The following is a 23,258-nucleotide window of genomic DNA, read 5'->3' on the forward strand; positions in this document are numbered from 1 at the left end:
TGAACCAATTCTTGGTCCTTGTGGATTTTTCATTCAACTTTTCTGTAAGTCGATATTTCGGCCACAAATGGGGAGGCATTTGTTCTGTTAGGTTTTTCTGCACTTAGGCTCACTGAATTACGAAATCGTACAGTGCCACTTACAATGTTAGAGCGATTTCATTTTCCCTGTTCATTTGCAGTGCTGCTATATAGGGCACTTCGCGGCTGTGAATAATGTGGGTTACTTTGTAAACCACATGGCATAGACACTGCGACATCGCTTCTGGCATTGACGTTGTCAATGTCTATGACGTGTTTTCCATCAACCACGTACTCTTGGCGCATCCTGTATTTTGGGTGTCTGCCATGTTTAAAGCTTATCATCAACCTTAATTATCACGTGCGCCTACCTGGCGCCATCAACGCTGTTTTCACGAACGTGACAAAGCAGGATTGCATTCAAACACCCCGCGAAATTGTCAAGAATAATTTTTACGCACTACCCATAATCTACACAGTCTCAGTCTGTGCATTACTGCTCCTTCTGAGCTCCGATATTCATGCACAGACGCAATTGTTCCAATTATCTGCAGCGCGAGGCCTTGCACTAATTGTTCAACGCTGTTGCACGATAAATTAGTGGTTAGGGGGCTCGATTCATAAATACCCAGTCCTTCAATGCCATGGCTTCAAGTCACGGTGGAGGCGGTTGTGAAGTTTTGTTTCTGAAAACGTGGTCTAATTTGCTGGCTTCAAGTGGATATGGTGTATATTGGATCTTTGCGATCTTGTAACCATTCCCAGAGAAGAAACGGCTGGTTAGGTGGCTTTTAAATGTCGTATGAGCATGGAAATTTTACGAAATGATACCTCTACGCTGAGAAGAAGTCGCGATTTTCAGATATTCAAAAAGGAGTATAATTAGTCGTAAACACTCGTTAAGTGCGCCATATTTTACTAATAGTGCCATCTGCGCAGTACGCGTTTGCTTACACGTGCGAGGGTGGGGGATGAGGTATCAATGATGTTCCCGCACGCCCTGCGTGGTTGGGTTGCGTGCGTTTGATGAAAAGGTCAATGCAACTGCGCGTGAAATACGATATCAATAAGATACAACATTAGTGTGTAATTAACATGAAGAAAAAGACAGAACGATACAAACTAATAGAGATATAGTCAACTTTATAATCATCAAATCATTTCAACCCTCATAACGTCGACTTTGTCTTCTTTATCACCGTCAGTGGTTGCCCTTCTTTTTTCACGCTCTTGCAAGGGCGCAGCTGGCACTGACTTGGTGAGATAACGATGACAAACCCATCGTTGTGTGTCGTCGATGACGCCAGCGATCATCGTCAGCGTAACCGAATGGGCGGACGGATGGACGCAAAAGCAAACTCGATTTCTAGCACTTAACTTCTGTCAAAGTAAAACTTAAAATTCTATCGTGGGTTTTTCTTGGCGTATGTAACACGGAGAACTCCAAAGCCTATTGCAGGGCAAATATGAAGAGATGGCTTGATAACTTAGCTCCTGTGTAAGTATTTCTTGAATTGGTATGATTTTCCACAAGGCATATTGAATATAAAGAGAAAGTGAAACAAAAGCTTCCAGCTCTGCACGATGTGCACAAATGAACCGTGAAGTTCCAGCTTCCTTGATTTTCTTTATTAAGCTCACTTACGCTCATTTCCTGAGAAAGCAACATTCGTAATATTCTACCACTCTCTCAATGCAACTAAATGAATATTGCTTGCATGGAAGGGGACGTTATTAATAATTGCACCTCTTTTTGTGTTGGTTACGAATATAAATATAGCATTGTTTTTTTGCAATTAGAGAAAATTTGTATTAGAAAAATTGCAATTATATCTTTCCCACCCATAAAAATATTTTCTCTTGACCATTCATGTACAGCTTTTGAAACATTCATATTGGAATGAAGAATTTGGTCGGACAGCTTTATTAATTTACATTGTGACAAAGTTGGAACATTTCCAAACGATGCTTGCCTGGAAAGCGGTGTTCTGAAAAAGTGTTTACGTTGTGTATGAATTCTTACAATTACTTATGGTAAACATGCCTAATGCTGTCCCACGTTATTCGCGCTCATCTATTCAATTGATCAGGTAGCCGGCAAACATGGGCAGCATCAGCACAAAGGCCACATTTTCACCGATATAATTTTGTGTGCATAAAAAGAAAACCTTCATTCTGTTAACTGTGGCGTCATTCTGACACTTCATTCTCGCGTTCGCCCAGAGTTTATCAATCTTCACGTTTAGTGGTCCAAGTAAAACTGAACGAGCTCCAATTGTAGTGCTTTGTTTGAAACAGGGAGAAGTCTGGGTCATTTCCCAAAATGTACACAAATAGCTACATTATTCTGACAATAGGGTTAATAATGCCAATACGTTTAGCAGGAACGTTTCATCATCTTCATTATTTGAAGTCGTTTAAGAGGTGTGTAACATTGTTGCATTTAATTTATGCAGGGAGAGCAAGAAGATATAAAAAGGAAAAACCGTTTCTTAAGCAATGGGCTGCGCATTACGACAATAGACTCGCGTCAGATTTGTGTGACGAATGTACCCCTCAGTCACTATGGTGCACAATAGAGAGAGTGCAGTGCCTTTACCCATCCTTAAAATGTGTTCATTCACAAGATCCAGCCAGTAAGAGACTTAAGGACTCAAATGCACACTGTTTTTGTAGTAGAAAAAATTAGGCCCTCTTTCGATTCGTGAAATTTTTTCATCGGAAACAACAAGTTATGACGCTTGATTATTATTTTTTGCGAGTGAACATAATTTTTGTCCTTTCGAAATATACCGAACTTTGCCATCAGAAATAATGATTTCAGTACAAAATGACTTGCCTCCATTGCCAGTATCGGTCATCGTTTTGGCTCAGAGTCTTGTGGTGAGAGCGGAACGCTATCTCTCTGGTGTTCATAGCCCATAGGTCGTAGCCACGCTCAGCTAGAAGAAAACCTGCAATTTATAACGACAAACTTATTACCACAGTAATTTGCTCGTGTAGACTAAGTGGCAGTGACAATTATAAGCCATGAATGCAGTTCTTTAACACAAGGGATAAAGAAAATGGTCACACTTTCGCCCGACGGAGAAAGGATTGATTCGGACAGCAAATTAATAGAAAGATATACGTAGTAAGGTTAGTCGTTTTATCAGCTGCATAAACCGCCGTAAAAATTCGCTTACTAAATTCCCCAGCACATGGTCACGTGCGCACAGGCAAACATATACACATCTCACTCGATGACAGTGGACACTCGCTGTCAGAACACTGGCCCTATCAAGAGCGGTAGCAGAGGCAATGGAATACTCTCGCTTCGTTCCACCTCTCGCATTGACGCGAACTAGGCGAGAAAGAACGCAGAGCACATGAAGCCATCAGCTAACTCAGGAAGGGTAACCTTCGAATTCAGCGCGGATTTTTCCCAATATAGGATGCGCACGGCCATGTGATAGCACAAGGCCTGTGCACCTTAACCCATGAAGCCATGCTACCTTGCCCGACTGCTAAAGAATCTAATAGGGATGCTCCCGTGTAAGCCGCGGTGATTTCTACGTCATCACTTTCGTCACACCGAGCTTGACAATGACAATTTCAGTTCAATAGCATCACGTCATAAAGTAGAGTGCACAGGCCTGCTATCTAGGAGGCATTGATTGAGGGACCATCCTTCTCGGCTCATACTCGTTAACTTTCGTTCACGCCTACAGCATACGACGCCCGGCAGCGATGTTATCGCACTTGGACTTTTTACGGAACATCACGGAGACACCGACGCCAGTGGCGACTACAGTGACATAAGTTTGCCAGCAGTGTCCATATAATAGATTTCGCAGTAATAGAAACATCCCACGTATTTAAGTTATTCGATATAGTCGTGAATAATACAGACACATAGATGATTATGGGCAATGAACATACCATGAAAAATAACACTTCCTAGAAAAGAACAAATATATAAAAACTGTCAGCCCTTCCACTCAGGTGGAGATAGAAGACCAGCGAAGCCGTACTATGGTGGGAATTAGGTATTTCCAATTATGACTAATAAGATGTGATGGTGCAATGGTTATTTTAACTATTAACGAATGAGAAATATATATGATCCGGTGGTTTTCATTTATTTAGTGAACACAGGCACCATGGCCTTATGGTCGCTACCGTACACCGCCATATGGTGTACGGCAAAGGTTGGCACATTCTTCATAAACAAGTCAGCAGCGCCGCGCGCGTTCGGTGCGAACGCGGGCAGAACGCGGCCGCCGTCGACAACAGTTCTGCGCGTTGTTTGTGTGACCGCACACAACAGCTGTCAAAACGCTGGCAAGCGCACCAGCAGCAGCGAGCGAAGGTTCATGTGGTCTATCGCTTCAACGGAAACTGAGTGGCGAAAGCACAGCGCATACAAAGGTAGGAGCCGTGTTGGAGATCACTTTGATGATGATGATAAGTGGTTATTGAGGGAAAGGGAAAGGTTGGCGCTATCTTCTGCTTTCAAGATACGGTGCGCGCGACCGCCCGGTCGCCTCCTCTCCCTCCCTACCGTCGCCTCCCGGCCTTTCGTGCGATGGAAGAAGTCGCGTTTGCTCTCCGCCACGCATTCGCTCCCCGTGAAAGCGCGCGTCCGTCGCGCGCTTTCACTCGCACATACAGCATACGGCCAATGCGAGTTTTTTTCTACGTTAGGACGCGACCATCGAAGACTGAGCCCTTAACAGTTTCGCTGTAAAACAGTAGGTATCAAACTGTCATGCAAGTATTTCTTTTTCTAGTAGGAATACGAACCGATTTAAAGAGGCAATGTTAGGTATTGCTTCGTCTGGTTGATTTAATTCGATATATATGAGGCAAAAAAAAAAATCGGGCAAGCTTGCGCTTGGTAGTGCAAAGCTTAGGCACAGCGAAACTGTCGATACTCAAGACTTACTGGCTGTTACGGCTAGGTATTGACTTGGTTTAACGTAACTACGCATGTACTGAAAGTATCCTCGAGCGATCATTTTCGGAGGCACCTTCCCTTTCGCGACATTTCGCGTGATTAGCGCTGGACGCGTCGGCGCCTACGAGTGACACCATTCCTGGCATGCCACCAACGCAGGCAGGCTAACCAAGGTTGGTACAGTGCCAAGAACGCTGTTGCTTGCCGAGGCCGAGCGCGTTGGAGGCTAGCCGCTCGATATCTATCGAAAGTTGACACGACTAGGCGCAGCCCGTTTTATGGCAAACTCCGAGGCCAAGCGCATGCACACTGGGCGAAAGCTACCCGCCGTGGTTGCTCAGTGGCTATGGTGTTGGGCTGCTGAGCACAAGGTCGCGGGATCGAATCCCGGTCACGGCGGCCGCATTTCGATGGGGGCGAAATGCGAAAACACCCGTGTATTTAGATTTAGGTGCACGTTAAAGAACCCCAGGTGGTCCAAATTTCCGGACTCCCTCACTACGGCGTGCCTCATAATCAGAAATGGTTTTGGCACGTAAAACCCCATAATTTAATTTTAACTGGGCGAAAGCTATGCACAGTGTAAGGGTGGCGCGCAACAGACACACCGGGATAGCGTCACGGCGCTTGCGCAGTAGCGGGCAGCTTGCGGGAGCTCGGCGGAGACGTGTCTGTGTCGGGCGAAGCGAGTGCGCACGTGCGCCGGCGATTACTAGGCAACAAGAGGTGACGTAATCGCTACTGCTTCGGCGCATGCGCGGCTAGGCGAGGTTGAGCCAGGTGGTGCGCAGCTGTGGCTTGGTTGTTTCTACGCAACGGCGCGGAGCTTTCTGCTGACTTCCGACATTTCTCCTCCAGCTTGAATAGCTTCGCTGTCAATATTAAGCTTCAAAGCAGTTGGAGGTAACTGAGTTCGTCCGGTATTCCGCAGTGTTTATGCCGTGTCTGCTTGGTGTTTCCTACAACAATAAAGATAGATGTATCAATCTGATCTACTCCATTCAGGCATTACAAGAAAAACGTCAGTCTATTGAATTTCACTCTGTTATAGATAGTCATCATCATCATCATCAGCCTATATTTTATGTCCACTGCAGGACGAAGGCCTCTCCCTGCGATCTCCAATTACCCCTGTCTTGCGCTAGCGTATTCCAACTTGCGCCTGCGAATTTCCTTACTTCATCATCCCATCTGCTTTTCTGCCGACCTCGACTGCGCTTTCCTTCTCTTGGTATCCATTCTGTAACCCTAATGGTCCACCGGTTATCCATCCTACGCATTACATGGCCTGCCCAGCTCCATTTCTTCCGCTTAATGTCAACTAGAATATCGGCTATCCCCGTCTATTCTCTGATCCACACCGCTCTCTTCCTGTCTCTTAACGTTAGTCCTAAGATTTTTCGTTCCATCGCTCTTTGTGCGGTCCTTAACTTGTTCGCGAGCTTCTTCGTTAACCTCCAAGTTTCTGCCCCATATGTTAGCACCGGTAGAATGCAATGATTGTACACTTTTCTTTTCAACGACAGTGGTAAGCTCCCAGTCAAGATTTGGTAATGCCTGCCGTATGCACTCCAACGCAATTTTATTCTTCTGTAAATTTCTTTCTCGTGATCAGGGTCCCCTGTAAGTAATTGACCTAGATAAACGTACTCCTTTACAGACTCTAGAGGCTGACTGACACTGAATTCTTGTTTCCCTTGCCAGGCTATTGAACATTATCTTTGTCTTCTGCATATTCATCTTCAACCCAATTCTTACACTTTCTCGATTAAGGTCCTCAATCATTTGTTGTAATTCGTCTCCAATGTTGCTGAGTAGGACAATGTCATCTGCAAATCGAAGGTTGCTGAGATATTCGCCGTTGATCCTCACTCCTAAGCCTTCCCAGTGTAAGAGCTTGAATACTTCTTCTAAGCATGCAGTGAATAGCATTGGAGAGATTGTGTGTCCTTGCCTGACCTCTTTCTTGATAGGTAACTTTCTACTTTTCTTGTGGAGAACCAAGGTAGCTGTGGAATCCTTGTAGATGTTTGCTAAGATATTTACGTATGCCTCCTGTACTCCTTGATTACGCAATGCATCTAGATAGTAAGCCAGCTTTATTATGCAGTTTTGCGGGCGCATCACTTCGTTCTAATTTCTTTAATGAAAGCCAAATTGCATTTAGTTGTACAGCCTTTAATTGTTATATACATTTCTTATTGTCAGGAAACAAAGCAAGATGTCACATTCTAGGATTTCTTGAAGTAGTGCACGTAAGCCGGCAGTTTTGTTTTTAGTGCCGCTGAATGGAGCTGAAGTCTAAAAAAGGTATTTGCAAAAGAATTGAGGTGGTGTTTTTTTTCGGGGGGGGGAATCTAAACCGAGCATATTGTTAAAACATTAGTTGCATGGTAAAGCGTTAAACCTTATAGTCGGGATGTTATTAATTGCATCGGAGTAATCCGTCCATTCGTCCTTTTGCCTAAGTGATCCAAAGTACCGCAGGTTCTTGGATAATAATATTATTGGCCAATCCTCAGACCATTTATGAACTGATCCTAATGGTTCATTACGTGTCTCGAGATCTGCCGGTGACATAAATTTGCAATAAAAATACAATAAACTGCCAACAGTCCAAATTTTACAATGCATATTATTATACAGGGTGTTTCAGTAAACACTTTCAAATTTTTTAAAGGGGGTCTGTGGCACATAGCACAATTCTAGTTCATGAGCTGGTCTACTCGAAGAGGCGGACATTACTTGCACAAAAAATTGAAATGCATATTCTACTAATTAACAAAAATCCACGAATGAAGTTTTTGAACTAGTCACCTTATGGCCCGTATTGCAATTTATAAATTATAGCCATGGAGTTCGCAAGGCGGATCCACTTGGAACGAATTGTGAGGTTAACACAAGTTTTTCAGTATTAATTCCCGAACATTGCGGAGAAATTCATTGGCGTTCCAGTTACTTTTGTTCTTGAACGCATAAAACGACGTTTTTTTTTTTTTTTTGAAGAAAGATACTGGAACGTCAATGAATTTCTGGTCAATTCGGACATTAAAATCTCGAAACTAATACCATTCTGAGAACTCGTTAAAAGTGAATCCGCCTTGCGAACTCAATCGCTAAAATTTGTAAATGGCTATATGGGCCATAATTAAATTAGTTAAAAACATAAGTAGTGGTTTTATGTAAATTATTCGATTATGGATTTCAAGTTTTGCAAGTAATGTCCGCCTCTTCGAGTAGGCCAACTCATGAATTAGAATTGTGCTATCTACCACCGGCAACCTTTCAAACTTTTTCAAAGTGTTCGCTGGAACACCCTACATAAAAGGAATAACACGTACAGACCCCCAGACACTGCCTTGGCACTAAAGACTCCAGAAAATAAAAGCCCTGAAAGTTTATTTGTGGGTGTAACTTGCTAATCATGACCTGCTGGATTTTTATATTTCCTTTTTCTTAGGTGCCTTTTGAATATAGGCTATTGATTATTCCCGCTATTTTTGTTTTAATTTGGCATGTAATTTCGCCGTTCAACAACACTCCCTTTATAGCATTCCTGTAAATGTACTTGTGACTATAACACTGAATGAGCTACCCATCTTTCGGTCCAAGTCCCATAGTGCCTATGTCAGGCAAGACTAGGATGGTCAACAAGAACAACCACTGCTCGAACTGTGTTCAAACTCTATGCGTGTGCAATATCTTCACCCAACGCACAAAACAAGGCAACCTAATATTTTTTTTTCGAGCGGGGGGTATCTAAACCTAGGATATTGTGAAAACATTAGCTGCATGATATCCGCATGATATCCGCTAAGCCAAATGAGGCATGGACGGGCCTGTTTGTGTTGCTCCGTATTTTTTGATGCGTAAACATTATTATTATTATTATTATTATTATTATTATTATTATTATTATTATTATTATTATTATTATTATTACTACTACTACTACTAAGGTAACGCCTGTATGTACATAAGCTGACCTCATCGCTGTTGCCGGCGCTGCCGGGCTTGTCACAAAAGTCATTTAGGCTTCAACAGGCCCACCTACTATGTATTTGTTCTTGTGGTGTATAAATAAATATTATTGTTGTTGTTGTTGTTGTTGTTGTTGTTGTTGTTGTTGTTGTTGTTGTTGTTAGTTATATTATTTGAAAAATACGCCACAAATAAGTTGCGTACCCGGGCTCTGCGAAGGGTAGTTAATGAACCAGACACCCGACTCATCCAATATGCCTGGCACAAGGATGATGGGGTTGCGAAAGGTGCCGTTTTCTGAGGACGTCGTACTGTCCTTCTTAGCCAACGTGCCCACCCTGTCCACTTCCAGGATGTACCCGTCGTCTGTGGTGGCCTCAGTCGTCTCGCAGGAAAAGCCAAAGTATTTGATCAGCTCGCACTGCAAAGCGAAGAGCGAGAAAGTGGTGGCACATTGTGTCCATCTTTTATTTACATGGAAAGTTATGATGCGTACAAAAGCAATGTCAGCACAATTACGCAGGCGCAAAATCAATATTATTCAGCATTATAACAAATATCCGTCTATGAACAAAATAATTGTAGGTAACAAGCATCGTAGCAATACAACCGGTAAGCCGATGTGTTGTGTGGCTTTTTGTCGCAAACTGAATGTACAGAGTCCTTTGTTTTATGTAGATGGACGGGCGTCGGTAAAACCTGGTTTCAAACGAGCTGCCACCAGTAAATACGGGGAAGTAGTTGCGGAAAGGCGAGCTTATAACAGCGTCTATAGATATCGACGAAGTATAAAATAGGAACAAAATAATGTAGTCACGGTATATATATATATATATATATATATATATACACCGTGACTACATTATTTATATGATGTTTATATATATATATATATATATATATATATGTGACGGTGCACAGATGGTCAGTGCATGGAAGCAGAGGAAGAGAAAGATTAAAGGCAGTGTTCGGGCGACCATGTTTGCCTCCGTCCGCAACCTCCTGGTCGCGTCACACTAGCCGACAGGATGAAGACCTTGCAGCCACCTCATCAGCCACACATCAACATGCAAGTCTTCCATGCCACGCTGTGAATCCCGAGCGCACAGCTTCCCCACCGACACCGACCAGCATCATGACCACATCCCCGCAACCTATGGACATACCCAAGTACACCGGATCAGTGGACGATGGGCCCGTGGAAGATTGGTTCCACCTCTTCGAGCTCCACGCATCCGCTGCGTCATGACCGGAACGGGATATGGTCGCAAACTTCAACGATTATGTCACTGGTGAGGCATTTCACTTCTACCTCATGCACATATTTGAAAATAACGAATCATGGAAGAAAATCAAAGAATAGATGATGAGTCGATTTCAAGTATATGTCACGGATCCCTCCATTATCCACCAGCTGGACACATTTCAATTGGGTCGCCGCAGTCACACACAGACTCAACGTAGCTATCATCATCTGTGCCAACCAAAGCCACGCATGACTCGATCATCGACAATTTCTTCAAGTAGTGGTCCTCCCGAAGAGACGAAAGAAAATCGCAAGCCTACCATGATTTCACCACTCCCAATGGACATAGTAAAGCCTCCTTTCGCTGAGCGATATCCAAGTCACTTCGCTTCAAGACCAAACCTTCCACCAGGTTTCAGTTCCATGCAGGAATCGCGAATATGTGCGTCTTCATCATGCTATCGTACTCCTGCCATCGCGAATCCATCAGATGCGTTGACTGCGTTTTATACGTGCGACCCGCCGCTTGGTTTCCAGTCACGCCAGTCCTCTATGACGCTCATTCCGCAGCCCGTGCCTTATAGAATTGCTTCGTTCACGCATGGCACATCGAATTTCCCAGAGCCAGACCAATCACTGGAAGTATGTAGTGCAGCCACCTCCACTGCGGCGTCGTCCAATAATCGCCCGCCTGGAATTTCAGGCTGCATGGACACAATCAGTGTAACCTATAAAATTAATCCAACGTACTTTTCGCTAGACCACCAAAATGTAAACACCAATACCATATGCTCATTTGGCGACAAAGAGCATCTACCTTCATCAAGAGCGGATGAACAGTTTCCACTTCGAGTTCAGGCTGATTTACAGATCTCAAGCTCTTTTGCACACACTAATCTTCAACAAAACGCTGACATTGCAGAAGCATCGGGGTCACCAGATACCACACATTGCCAACTAGCAGAAGTTTCCGCTCAGAACGATGGCACATGGATGGCAGCCTTAGAAGTGGCTTCTCAAGAACCTTACAGATTGACCTCGCCATCAGATAAGCTACACGAAAGCAAGCAGTCTGTCAGTTGCCTGCCGCTGGCGACACTAATTTGCCAAAGATATACCAGGCTTATTCCTGAATCAGTGCTACATCATCAGCTGTCGCAGCCACCTCTGAATGATCGGAATCAGTCACTCCAAGGTAAACTTCAGCTACCTCGACGACGACTTCGACACCGACGACGACGGCGAGCCTCGACGAAAGCAAATTTGCAACAACAAATAAAATGTCAGTGCGCAATCCACCTAAACATAAGGCGCACTCAACGAAGACAACTTTTTGCAAGCAAGAAACGTCGCGAGCACACCTTCAGCACCACCTATCAGTATTGCTCGCACCTCAAGGATTCCTGCGACCACGCTGTGCACAACGACGTAACGGACACGGGCACTTTCCTGGCATACAGGACCAACAGAAATATCACTGCAACGACCCAGTCCACCGAACGTTCGATCAGGAGACACCGTGGCAACGACAACTGAGTTCCCACGGCTGCCATGTGTCCAAACCGTTCCTCATTTGGGCATGCGTATATCGTCCGGAGCGCAACAGTCAGGCTCGTCCACCAGAGCTATGCTATACGTCACCGGACAGATAAACTTTTCTGTGAAGTTGCCAAGGCTTACAGAGTCATCTTGAGACATTGAACTTACTGCGCATTTTTCGTCTTCGTTTATCAGCGTCCTCTTGCTTCCGCAGATGTTTGTTGCTCGCGCTCTTTTGGGGGGAGGGGGAAGGTGTGACGGTGCACAGATGGTCCGTGCATGGAAGCAGAGGAAGAGAAAGATTAAAGGCAGTGTTCGGGCGACCATGTTTGTCTCCGTCCGCAACCTCCTGGTCGCGTCACATATATATAAACGTTAGAAGGCGATTCAACGCCTAGTTCAAGTCGATCGAAGACAATATCTTTCTTAGTGAATTTGGCAGACAGTAGGCCGAAATCACGGTGCAACGCACACTATCGCGTCAATCCTCGCCTAAGGGGAGTTGCAGGAGTATCGACTGCGTTAATTTCTTTCCTGCGCTATTTTGGGAATCGGCCCACATTTTAACGTATGAGGATGTGCTAGTTATTTTAAACACTTTCTGTGGCTTTACATGCGACTGATTACGTGGCACGCTGTAGTGGTGTACTGGACAAATGCCATAGTGTCCGTGGCACATTGGTTACATTATCGGACACACCATGACATTTTGAGACGATAAAAGGATAGATACGTACCCGATACCGAAAAGTGATGGTAACTCACTAAGAGAGACACTGTTAATAAAAGCATTTTAGAACGCGGAATGGAGGCAAGCTGACAAAGGTCGGCTTCTGAACAAGCGTAACATCATATCTTACTCGATTATTAGTGTCAGCAATTGCTGTTTCCTAATGATATCGCACATTAGCTTACATCGGTTCTGTTACATGAGGTAAACATTTTGGAGGTTTTCCCTTCTACTTTGACGCCCCGTTCTAAAATTTACACAACCCGACTTCTACTAAGATTTTCTCAGGCTTTATATAGACCGAAAATTCATACTCCCGTCTCTGTCCCCGTGGAAAACCCATGTGAACTAAAAGCACAAATTTGCATGCATTTTAAGCGTACCCATGGTGTTATTACGCGTAAAATGTTTTGAACGCTCAAGTCGCATCAGGGTATTTGTTGCCCTCGCAAGAGCCTATGGTAAAATGTGCACATGCATAAGATATCAGGGTATCACACCGGAATAGCAATCAAGTCCGAATCAGTCCTGGAAACCAAGGTTCAGTTTGTCATAGCGGTAAATTATAGTAGAGTACTTTCCTCCAACGGTTATTGGAAGCTACCATCAGCAAATGAATGACTTCGCTTTTGACTACCAAGCCGAAGTAGCACTCTGTGGAAAAGCAAAGTCAATGAAGGGGATTTCTTTCTCGAGGAGCATAGGTATACACCAGTGAGAGCACCCTGTCACGTTTAGGTGAGCATTGCCGTCATGTCGATGTTTTCATTTTATGTGCTCTTTTGTGAGCGACAGTTGGTGTCGCGCCAGTACAATGTGAGCTTTCATTTCATAAGCAATGCATCAACTTTTTTTCTATTTCATCAAACATGCATTCTCCACACGTAAGCAATATTTTAAGGAAGCTCTCTCGCGCGAGCAGTTTCTTAACAACGGTTGAAAACATTGCAACTTTTAGTAATAAAAACTAAATACATCTCGCTTACCGTTGTCATCTTTGCTTGCTGCTCTACGTCGGAGGCACATATTGTCAGGTTCCGTATCGAGAACAACATTAGCAAAAGAAAAGGCTTCCGTAGAACACGACAGGGTGCCCGCAGATCAGTCATCCTGCCGCCTCACCTGCGCAGAATGGATGCACACGGGCGAGCACAGAAGCATTCTAAATGTGTAATGTGGCCTTCTGCTTTTTTTAGATGCACACTCGTCCTCGTCTTGTTCCGTCCCTATGAGAGCTTCTTTTTTCTTGCTCAAGTTGCCAACTCTGTATAGCTCTGACAAAATGCGCATGTTTACTCGGAACAGCTGTTCAGTGGAATAACGAATGAGGTTACCCAGAAAAAATATACCGGTGCAGCCCTTGGACTTTATATTCGTGCTTTTCAGCGCATGATAAGTGCGATAAATTACTTGAAATCATGCTTACTTTGCAAAAAGTTAATGCATGTGTGCGCAAGCTTAGAATAGTGTGTCTTCTTCAAAAAACGACGTGATTTTAATATAATTTTTATTGTTTCAGTTGCAATTTGTTAATCTTGTGTCTACTTTCATTTCCCTTTACCATTTCATTCCTTCATTGCAATTAAATAACATACCTAATTCCCGCAATTTTTTCTCGGCCTGATGGTATTTTGGCGTATAGTAGTTGTAATTAGCAAATATCGACCTCAGAAGCTCTCCCTATTAATCTCGTTGATTGCGTAACGAGGGCTTCGAATGCCGTGACGTGCTATAACAGAGCTTGTTGGTAGGTTGCGTTCTCCTAAGTTGAATTCTGGGGTCTTACGGGCCAAAGTCACGAATTGATTATGAGGCACACCGTAGTGGGGGAGTCCGGATTAATTTCGACCACCAGGGGATCTATAACTTGCCATCAATGCATGCGACACGGGCGTTCTTGCATTCCAACCCCATCGAAATGCGGTCGCCGTGGCCGGGATTTGACCCCACGACCTTGTGCTTAGCAGCCCAACACCATAGCCGCTGAGCAACCCCAGCGGGATCTCTAAAGTTCACGTACTTTGTGACGACTGCGGTAAAAAAGCATGCTCTACGCCTGCCGCCGCAGTGGTGACACTGACTAACACTATCATGGCTCGATTTACTACGCCTAGAAAAATACCCAAGAAACTAGACGCAAGAACGGTCACCGCGTAGCTGAACTAGTAGAGTATAAAAGGCATAATTCGAAACATATTGGTTGGGTTCCCACCAGTGAAAAGGTGTGTTTTTATGTTTACTTTCATTTCCTGGAAGCTCCTGATTTCCAGATTTCAATTAAATAAACAGGTTATTTCTAGAGGTGGGCCAATATAAACATTTTCCAATACAAATCGAATACAAATAATAAGTATCGAATATCGAATGAAATATTTAATAGTGAAACAAAGACGCTGATATTTCCAACAGGAATATTTATTTAGCTATAATTACGTATCACACCCGTAAGGCCTATCACAAAAAATAGCTATAGGTACCAAGGATCAGTGTTACACGCAATATCACTAATTGTCAGAAAGAACTGCACAAATAGCCTCCCAACATTTCAAGAGACTGGTTGCAAACAATATTTTCAACAATGAATTGCGGCTGTATGACTTCCTCTCTTAAAACGCTGAAAAAATGGTTGCTGGAAATAACCTTTCAAAGAAGCATGTGCCCTAGACAAAATTAGAAAGACCCGTTTCAAGGAAAACATTGCTGGTTTTAGGGCAAAACATAAAACTGCTCCATGACTATAGCGCCAAAAACGTACTAATTGACAGACAAGCAAAAATCGGAGGTTGTCATGTAGCCTGCCGCCATGAAACCATAAACAAAGCTTTAATAACACATTTTGTTTCTGCATTACTTGGGAAATGCTTTGTCTTTGTGTCCCTCCTGATAGCTTGCGATACATTGTATAGCAGACAGAGAGCAGTAGCCAGACTTTAACAGTTAGTTGTCGCGAAATGTTTGCTTAGCTTTGATTGTTCGAAAATAACGAATAGTTAGTTTTTAACGCTAGCGTATTTTTTGATTCGTATACGAATCTTTGAATATTCACCAGTGCCTGGTTATTTCCCTTGTGTTTTCCTTGGATTCTTTGTCTGTTGGCCTAGAATATTTGCATTCAGCAAAGAACTGAGGCTCGCTATTCACCTTACTCTTCTCGTTCGTGATCTCATTTGCCTATGCAGTGAAACCAGTGTAGTCACTGCGGAGCTTGAAGCGGGGACCTTGTGCATCGCACAGTGAAACCACAAAATAACTGATTATAAAAAGGCCTGGTATAGCCTCCCACTTAACGCCCTTACTTGGCCCTTACGACTATCGCGTTGAAATTTATACTGAGATTTTGAAACTACGCCCAAATTTATGTTCATCATTAGCCTATATATGACATCTTTACCATACTTTAAACAGCTTTATGATGGAGAAAGGAAAGTTCAACACCACCGCAGCAGCCTACTGGGCTCACGAGCAAGAAATGTACGATACTTAATCCTTAGAGATGTTTGTGCAAGAAGTTTGAAACCGCTCGCTGCGAAGTGCCTCGTTCGGTAACAAAAGCACGGAATTGCATGCTTCTTTATGCTTCTTAATGATAAAAAAAAACGCTCAAGCTTATGTTTTGTTGACGTTTTGGCAGCAGATTGCGGTGATTCAACAGACTAACGCTTCTTCATTTACATCCCCTGTGTAACGTTTCGAAAGTTTAGAATTCTTTTTTCCTGCCAACATACTCTTCTCTGAGAACGTGCTTTCAGACCCGACAACGAAGTGCCCTTCTTTGTCCGAAATTAAAATGCCTGGTTGGTTATCAGCGAGAAAGTTCGCGAAATAAGACAGCTATCCCGTTTGTCTTTATCACTAAAGAAACCGTGCTTCACAACATGGGGGCTAGCTTGAATAGGTAGATCTCACGACGTAGGGGTGCGGAAATACGAAAAAGACGTGATCTTGTTTGCTTGTAGCAAAGTATTAAAAAACAAGTGAAACAGAGCAGCAATAGCTGCCCAGAAGAAAACAAGCCCGATAAGTCTGCTGTGGTACTGTACGTACACGGTGTTATGCATGGAGCTAAAGAATGCAGGAAAAAAGGTTCAGGGTCCGCGTGGTTTTGCTTGTCTGAACAAAGTTGGCCGCGTCTGTCCCTTCTAGGACGGAAAACCAGAAAATGGCCGAAACATGTCTAGACAAATTTGTATGATGAACCGAAGGAATCCGTTTGTTCCAAGTTCAGTGAGCGCTGTTTACCAGTGCCCGACCAAGTGAGCCAGCCTCAACGTGTGAAAGAAATGCACAAACATTATCAATGACTTCCAAATACGTTCACTTGATCTTGATAAGTATACCGTCTGTGCGCTATAGTACCATGAAAAAATGCAAAAAATACCAAAAATAAAGCAGTTTCCGCATTTAGTACCGAAAGTTTACTGGGGAAAAAAGCGAAGATTTCCTCGCTTGGAAAAGTACATTGATAGAAGCTTCTTATCTGTCATAAGAATTCATAATTCATAAGAATGCGTCTTATCTAGGTGCTGTGGAAACACAGTGGTCTACCTTTGAAGAAAGATCGCTAAAACTTTATTAGATAAAGATTTATTAGAGAGATTAGATTAGCTAAATATTTATTGTATAAAGGTCGCTTTCTTTTAAAAGATAAAAAAGTATTGCTGATACATCTTTCAAAACTGAATTTCACACTGCCCTTTCTTTATAACTTTAAATTTATAATTTGGGATCTTAAGTGCCATAACCACGATCTGATTATGAGGAATGCCGTAGTGGGTGTAAGGAATAATTTGGACCACCTGGGGTTCGTTAACGTACACCTAAGTTAATTTGCACAGGTGTTTTCGCATTTCGCCCCCATCGAAATGCATCCGTCGTAGCCGGGATTCGATCCCGCGACCTCGTGCTGAGCAGCCCAACAACATAGCCACTAAGCAACTACGGCGGGTCTTTATCGCTTTCAGTTTCCTCTGGTATGTGGTGAGCGCAGCCTTACCTTCACTCAGGCGCAAAGTCTATCGCGCCGAATTTTACGACTCTTTACACTCAGGTCAGAGGATGGCAATAAATAGAACGCAAACTGATATGGACACGAGAATGTTGTTTACAAGTTTTTCTTGGCAAATGGCTCTGAGAGTTACTTCAAACACTTCCCTGTATTGACGCACAATATTGCACTACGCTCAAATATAGTGACGGGTCTGTCAGTAAATTCAGTAAAACTCACCAGGCACAGAAGGAAACCAGACAAACCTATAAATTTGATGTGGCTTCTTTACGGTACATAAACGTCCCTGTAAAAAGTTTTCCGAGTATCTACGCACGTACCTAGCAAGTGCTGCGTTGTTTTAGCCAGCAGTGGTTTTCGCTGCCGCAAGCTCATTTGAAAGCACAGGAAAACTGCGGTGATATTTATGGAATTCCAGCATGCTACACCAAAGCCGGAGTGTTCCTGGAACCTGTGAAATGCGCGGTAAACATTAGGAAGTGCGCAGCGAAGGGAATGAAATGCTCATGCAAACCAGTGACACACCGGCGCCACCTGTTTTGTTTCCGCGTAACGGCACTCCGTCTTATCTTTACCACCATATAGGTGACGCTGTTTTTTTTTCTAAATAGTTGAAAAGAGAGTGGACCACGACATCAGGTGGAGATGAATGGCGTCATTTGCTTCTTCCCACTAAGTTTCACTTAATATTGCCAAAACGGTACGAATGCAGACAATAATTGGGAACAAAACGAAAACGACGTTCTTATACGTGTTCTCGCCCATCTATGGCTTTAAGAATCAGGATCACTGGAGGACCCACATGCTATGGTTTCGTGCATTTTTCGTGACCGTACAAACCTGCGTGAGCAAAAACTCAGCTCCCGAATATGATGAAATATCGCTTCATTCTACGCAAAAGCTTATAGGTCTCATCACTTGGATATGCATTTTCAGTAGATTAGTTATCAATGGGCACCATTTTCAATATCAGTGGACTCTCAGGTAGATAACAAGGGTTTCTCAAACATTTTCCGTTGTGAGACTCGCATTAGCCATGTGTACGCTTGCACCGCCCTCCCTTTGTCGTCATTCCAAGCGCTTGCGTTCCTAGTTTTCCCGGCTCCCCGAGGTGGCGGTAGTCTACAACGCGAATGTATGCCGCTGATGAAGACCACTGATCAAAATAAAAGTGCTGTGCGTGTGTCCTTCGGTATGGCCGCCGTCGCCGCTAAAAGAATTAATTTGCTCATATCTAAATCAATCTAAATTATGTGTCACCTCCATGACGTGTGCTAAACTGCTTTGCTGGTAATCAACCTTCACAGCAGTGGAGTGGCGCGTGATTTTTTTCTCATTTTCTTTTCAAATCTCGTTAAACTTGAACGCGTGGTCTGCCGGAAGCTTTACAGCATAGGCTGCAAACGTTGGACCATTACTAATAAACTTCATTAGGCTTAAGAAAATCTCAATCCAGGTGTCTCTGTGGAAGAGCATATTCGAACTAAAATTTGGAACAATATGATGGCGTCAGTAAACACAAGGTAAGTAATATCGAACATCGCTAGGCGCAGCCGTAATCCTGAAATGGACATAGAAAGTATGACTTGAATTATTTTATTGATAATGAAGATCATGACGGCGATTACCTTTTCTGGAGCTTACTCCCAGATAATTTCAAAGCACTTACAACATACAATGTTTTCAGAGCTTTAGTGATCTCGAACTCAGAAAAGAAGCTTGTCGTTGTCGTTCATCAGCTATTCCTGTTCGTGCTGATTAATACCCCCGAGCAACAGTATTATCGGGAATATTGCGAATCACCACAGAATTTAGTAAAACAGAAAAAAAGTATTAGTTTTCATGGAGAAGCTACAAGAAAAAAAGAACCGGCAGATACCACGCCCTGTGCGAATTGATATCATACGAAGCAGTGTGCGGGGCACCTACCAAATTAACGAAACGACCACTAGAGCACCAAGGTGTAGGCGGCTGTTTCATGACCTACATGACACGCATCATGATATTCATGTCATGACGACCTATTATTTATGTTCGTCATGCACTCTTATCATGCTATGCCAATTTTGGTACATACCAAGTTAACGAAATGACCATGAGAGTACCAAAACGTAGGCGGCTAGATAGATAGGCAGATAGATAGGTAGTTTGATAGATAGATAGATAGATAGATAGATAGATAGATAGATAGATAGATAGATAGATAGATAGATAGATAGATAGATAGATACTGCCAAAGTGGCAAATGTTTGCCAAGAAATCCTTCGCATTTAAGAAAACAACGGCGCGGGAAATGCTCTAAATACAGAGCAGGTCACCAAAGCCTCTCTCTAGGATAATCCCAACAAGAGCAGTAAGCTACCTACGCAAAAAGCAGCCATTGCTTGTAACGCAAACGAAGAATGAATGGACGATGAACTTCGTATGCAGTACCACAAGTATGTTTGTCACGTAGATATGCTTAGTATGTCTAAAGAGAGACAGCCAAGATCAGAGGCTAACGTGAGCATCAGCATAACCATCATCAGCCCCCTTTGTAAGTCCCCCGCAGGGGCGTCTGCGTCAGCAGGCGTTTGGTGTGTTGCGACACCACGTACCCGAGCACACGAGGGTTGGACCCTCCCGCGTGTAACCGTGCGCGGCTTAGCCGTGTCCGGGGAAAAGGGGATCCTGGGGGTTGAGCCAATGCCGAGTGTTTGGACCGTTACGGTCCCTCGGTGGAGGCAACACACCTCTTTGGCCTCTGCTTCACGTAGACGGCACCCCCGGACTGACCCGCCCGGGGGAAACTGGTAGTCGTCTTTTCTTATCTCTCTCTACCCTCATTTTCGTCTTTCCCTTCCACTTTTAATCTGTCCTGTCCTGTTTATTGTTTCCATTCACTTCGACTTTTCCTGGCGGCAAGGGTTAGCCTGGTGTGGCTGTCCTACCTTGGGTATACCATATTGGGTTATAGTAACGGCATACTGCTGGTGCTGTGCAGACCTGTTTTCATTTCTTCCACGTCCCTTTGTTGGGCTCCGGGGGGGGGGGGGGGGCAGACGCCGTTGCCGAATAAATAATGTCTTTCCATGGGATCCTCGAACCCTTTCTCAACCGATCGTGCCTCGAAAAGGTACGCACCGACGCAACCTCGCTATTCTGGCCCAAGAACAAAGAAACTTTCCAAAAATTCCATATCCTTCACTGTGACCAATCATCAACAAAAGCTAGAGCAATTTCACCATTTCTTGTGGTCAAGTGCCTAAAAGAGACCACTGGAACTGGTTATAAGGCAACAAAGATGGCAAGAGATTTGCTCCTCGAACTAAAAGACAAGGAACAATTCAACAGACTTGCACACCTCGTAGTCTTTGGTAACATCCCTGTTTCTGTGAGCGCACATCGAACTATGAACACAGTCAAAGACGAAGACTTAATGACATTGAATGAAAAAGAACTCCTGGATTGATGGAAGGACCAAGGGGTAATCTATGTGCAGCGCATCACAATCAGACGGAATGACAACGAAATCCCAACAAAGCATTTCATACTCACTTTCAGTTCAACTACTTTACCCGAGACTATTGAAACCAGCTACGTAAAACTTCATGTTCGACCTTACATTCCGAACCCGCGAAGTTGCTTCAAATGTCAAAGATTTGGTCACGCATCCCAGAGCTGCCGAGGACAGCTTATGTGCGCAAAGTGCGGCACAACCGGTCACTCTTCTGACGATTGCAATAATGACGAGGTACATTGTGCAAACTGCGATGGCAGTCACCCTTCATACTCCAAAGCTTGTCCAGCCCGGAAGAAAGAAAAAGAAATAATTACTGTAAAAGTGAAGGAGAACATAACATTCCGTGAAGCACCACAACATATTTCTTCGTTATTCTTGCTCAAAACATCTTTCGCCGGAGTGGTGCAACGGGGGGCGGCACCACAACGGCCTCGGGCGGCATCCCGGACCACGCCTCGCGTGCCGAGGCTAACGCCACCCGCCCCTAAGGTGGGAGCAGCCAACGCTGCCCTGCCATCTCTCAAATTGTCCACACCAGTGGCCTTTACAAGATCCGGCAGCAGCCAGGGCACCGCAGAGGCCACAGGGGTCCTGTCGACCTCCGGTCCGGTGGGGACGAAGACTTCGTCGCTCGAGACGAAGTCTACGCGACGCGCACATCGTTCTCTGGAGCGGGTGTCCAGTGTCTCGCAAGAGGCTATGGACACCAGTCCACGCCAAACGGCGCTAGTAGTGTCGAAGGAGCAGCGAGGTTCTCTTGACCGCTCCAAAAAACACAAAACACCAATTACAGGGCCTAACCAAGGCTCTGTAAGGTACGTCACTCTCCTTCCTTTTGAGACACACATCACATTTTTTTCAACATGGACAACATCATACAGTGGAATATTCGAGGACTATTAAGAAACCTAGATGACGTGCAAGAAATTTTCTGTAAGTTTAATCCTAAGGTCCTGTTTGTGCAAGAAACACATCTAATTTCCAAACACACCAACTTCCTCCGACAATACATGACTTTCCGGAAAGACCGCGAGGATGCTGTCGCATCATCTGGCGGTGTAGCCATCATTGCTGATAGAAGTGTAGCGTGTCAGCATTTGAAGCTCCAAACGGCTCTTGAGGCAGTGGCCGTTCGAGCCGTTCTTTTAAATAAACTCGTTACCATCTGCTCGTTGTATATACCACCACATTATCACCTTCACAGACGCGACCTAGAATCATTAATAGATGAGCTCCCAGACTCATATCTGATTCTTGGTGATTTTAATGCACACAGTAGTTTCTGGGACGATTCACGCTGTGATGCGCGAGGTCGCGTTATTGAACAGCTGTTTTTTTCCTCTGGAGCATGTCTTTTGAATGCGAAGGAGCCCACGTATTTTCACCTGGCTAACAAGTCATACTTTGCCATAGATCTTAGCATTTTATCGCCGACGCTTTTACTCTATTTTAAATGGAATAACCCGTATGGGAGTGACCACTTCCCAATAATCTTGAGTACGCCGAAACAAGATCAATTTCCCCCGCAGGTCCCTCGGTGGAAGGTTGACTCAGCCGATTGGGAACGGTACCGAACTCTTACATGACGTGGACTGAGATGTCTGGTCTAACCATAGATGATGCGGTTACATATTTTACAGCTTTATACTTGATGCCGCCTGTAAATGTATTACTCTAGCGAGCGGCATGGGCACCCAGCGGCGTGTTCCCTGGTGGAACGATGCCTGTAGGCAAGCACGGAGGAACCAGAACAAAGCGTGGGCGCTGCTTCGCGATTCTCTAATAGCAGAAAACCTGGAAAACTTTAATCATGTCAAATCCCAGGCAAGGAGAACGCAAGGACAAGCAAGACGAGAGAGTTGGGCAAAGTTTATATCAAGCGTAAACTCGTATACAGATGAGAGAAAAGTCTGGAAGAGAGTAAAGGAAATTAACGGGCAACAAACGTATTCCCTGCCTTTAGTAAACAGCCACGGAGAAAGCCTGGAAGATCAAGCAAACTTTCTTGGTGCACATTTTGAACACATATCGAGCTCTTCACACTACTCCGAAACCTTCCGAAAGTACAAAACGCGAATAGAGCAACAAAAGTTAGAAAGAAAATGTGCAAGAAGTGAGGCGTACAATGAACCATTCTGCATAGCGGAAATGCAGGCCGCACTGAACTGTTGTAATACGTCCACCCCAGGTTCAGACCGCATAATATATGATATGGTGAAACAACTACCCTCCGAAACACAAAAAACTCTCCTTTCTCTCTACAACGTTATCTGGTTTTCCGGCGAGACCCGCTCTG

The 23,258-nt window shown here is 44.1% G+C and overlaps 1 protein-coding gene across 3 annotated transcripts in view; it reads right to left on the reverse strand.

The window, feature by feature from the left end:
* Window positions 1–23,258, reverse strand: part of LOC119465213 (lipase member M-like) — an 84,667-nt gene that overhangs the window by 56,445 nt on the left and 4,964 nt on the right. Inside the window, exons 1-4 of one of the 3 annotated variants that reach the window (XM_049656541.1) lie at window positions 17,781–17,904; window positions 13,442–13,577; window positions 9,145–9,361; window positions 2,860–2,974 (exon numbers count right to left, since the gene is read on the reverse strand). In XM_049656541.1, coding sequence (XP_049512498.1) covers window positions 2,860–2,974; window positions 9,145–9,361; window positions 13,442–13,564 — 455 coding nt within the window. In that variant the 5' untranslated portion in view covers window positions 13,565–13,577; window positions 17,781–17,904. Of the gene's footprint in view, window positions 1–2,859; window positions 2,975–9,144; window positions 9,362–13,441; window positions 13,578–17,679; window positions 17,905–23,258 lie in introns of those variants that run through there. The other 2 variants (XM_049656540.1, XM_037726006.2) reach the window with 2 other exon arrangements.

The sequence above is a fragment of the Dermacentor silvarum genome, chromosome 9 (genome assembly GCF_013339745.2).
Source record: "Dermacentor silvarum isolate Dsil-2018 chromosome 9, BIME_Dsil_1.4, whole genome shotgun sequence".
Taxonomy (NCBI): Eukaryota; Metazoa; Arthropoda; class Arachnida; order Ixodida; family Ixodidae; genus Dermacentor; species Dermacentor silvarum.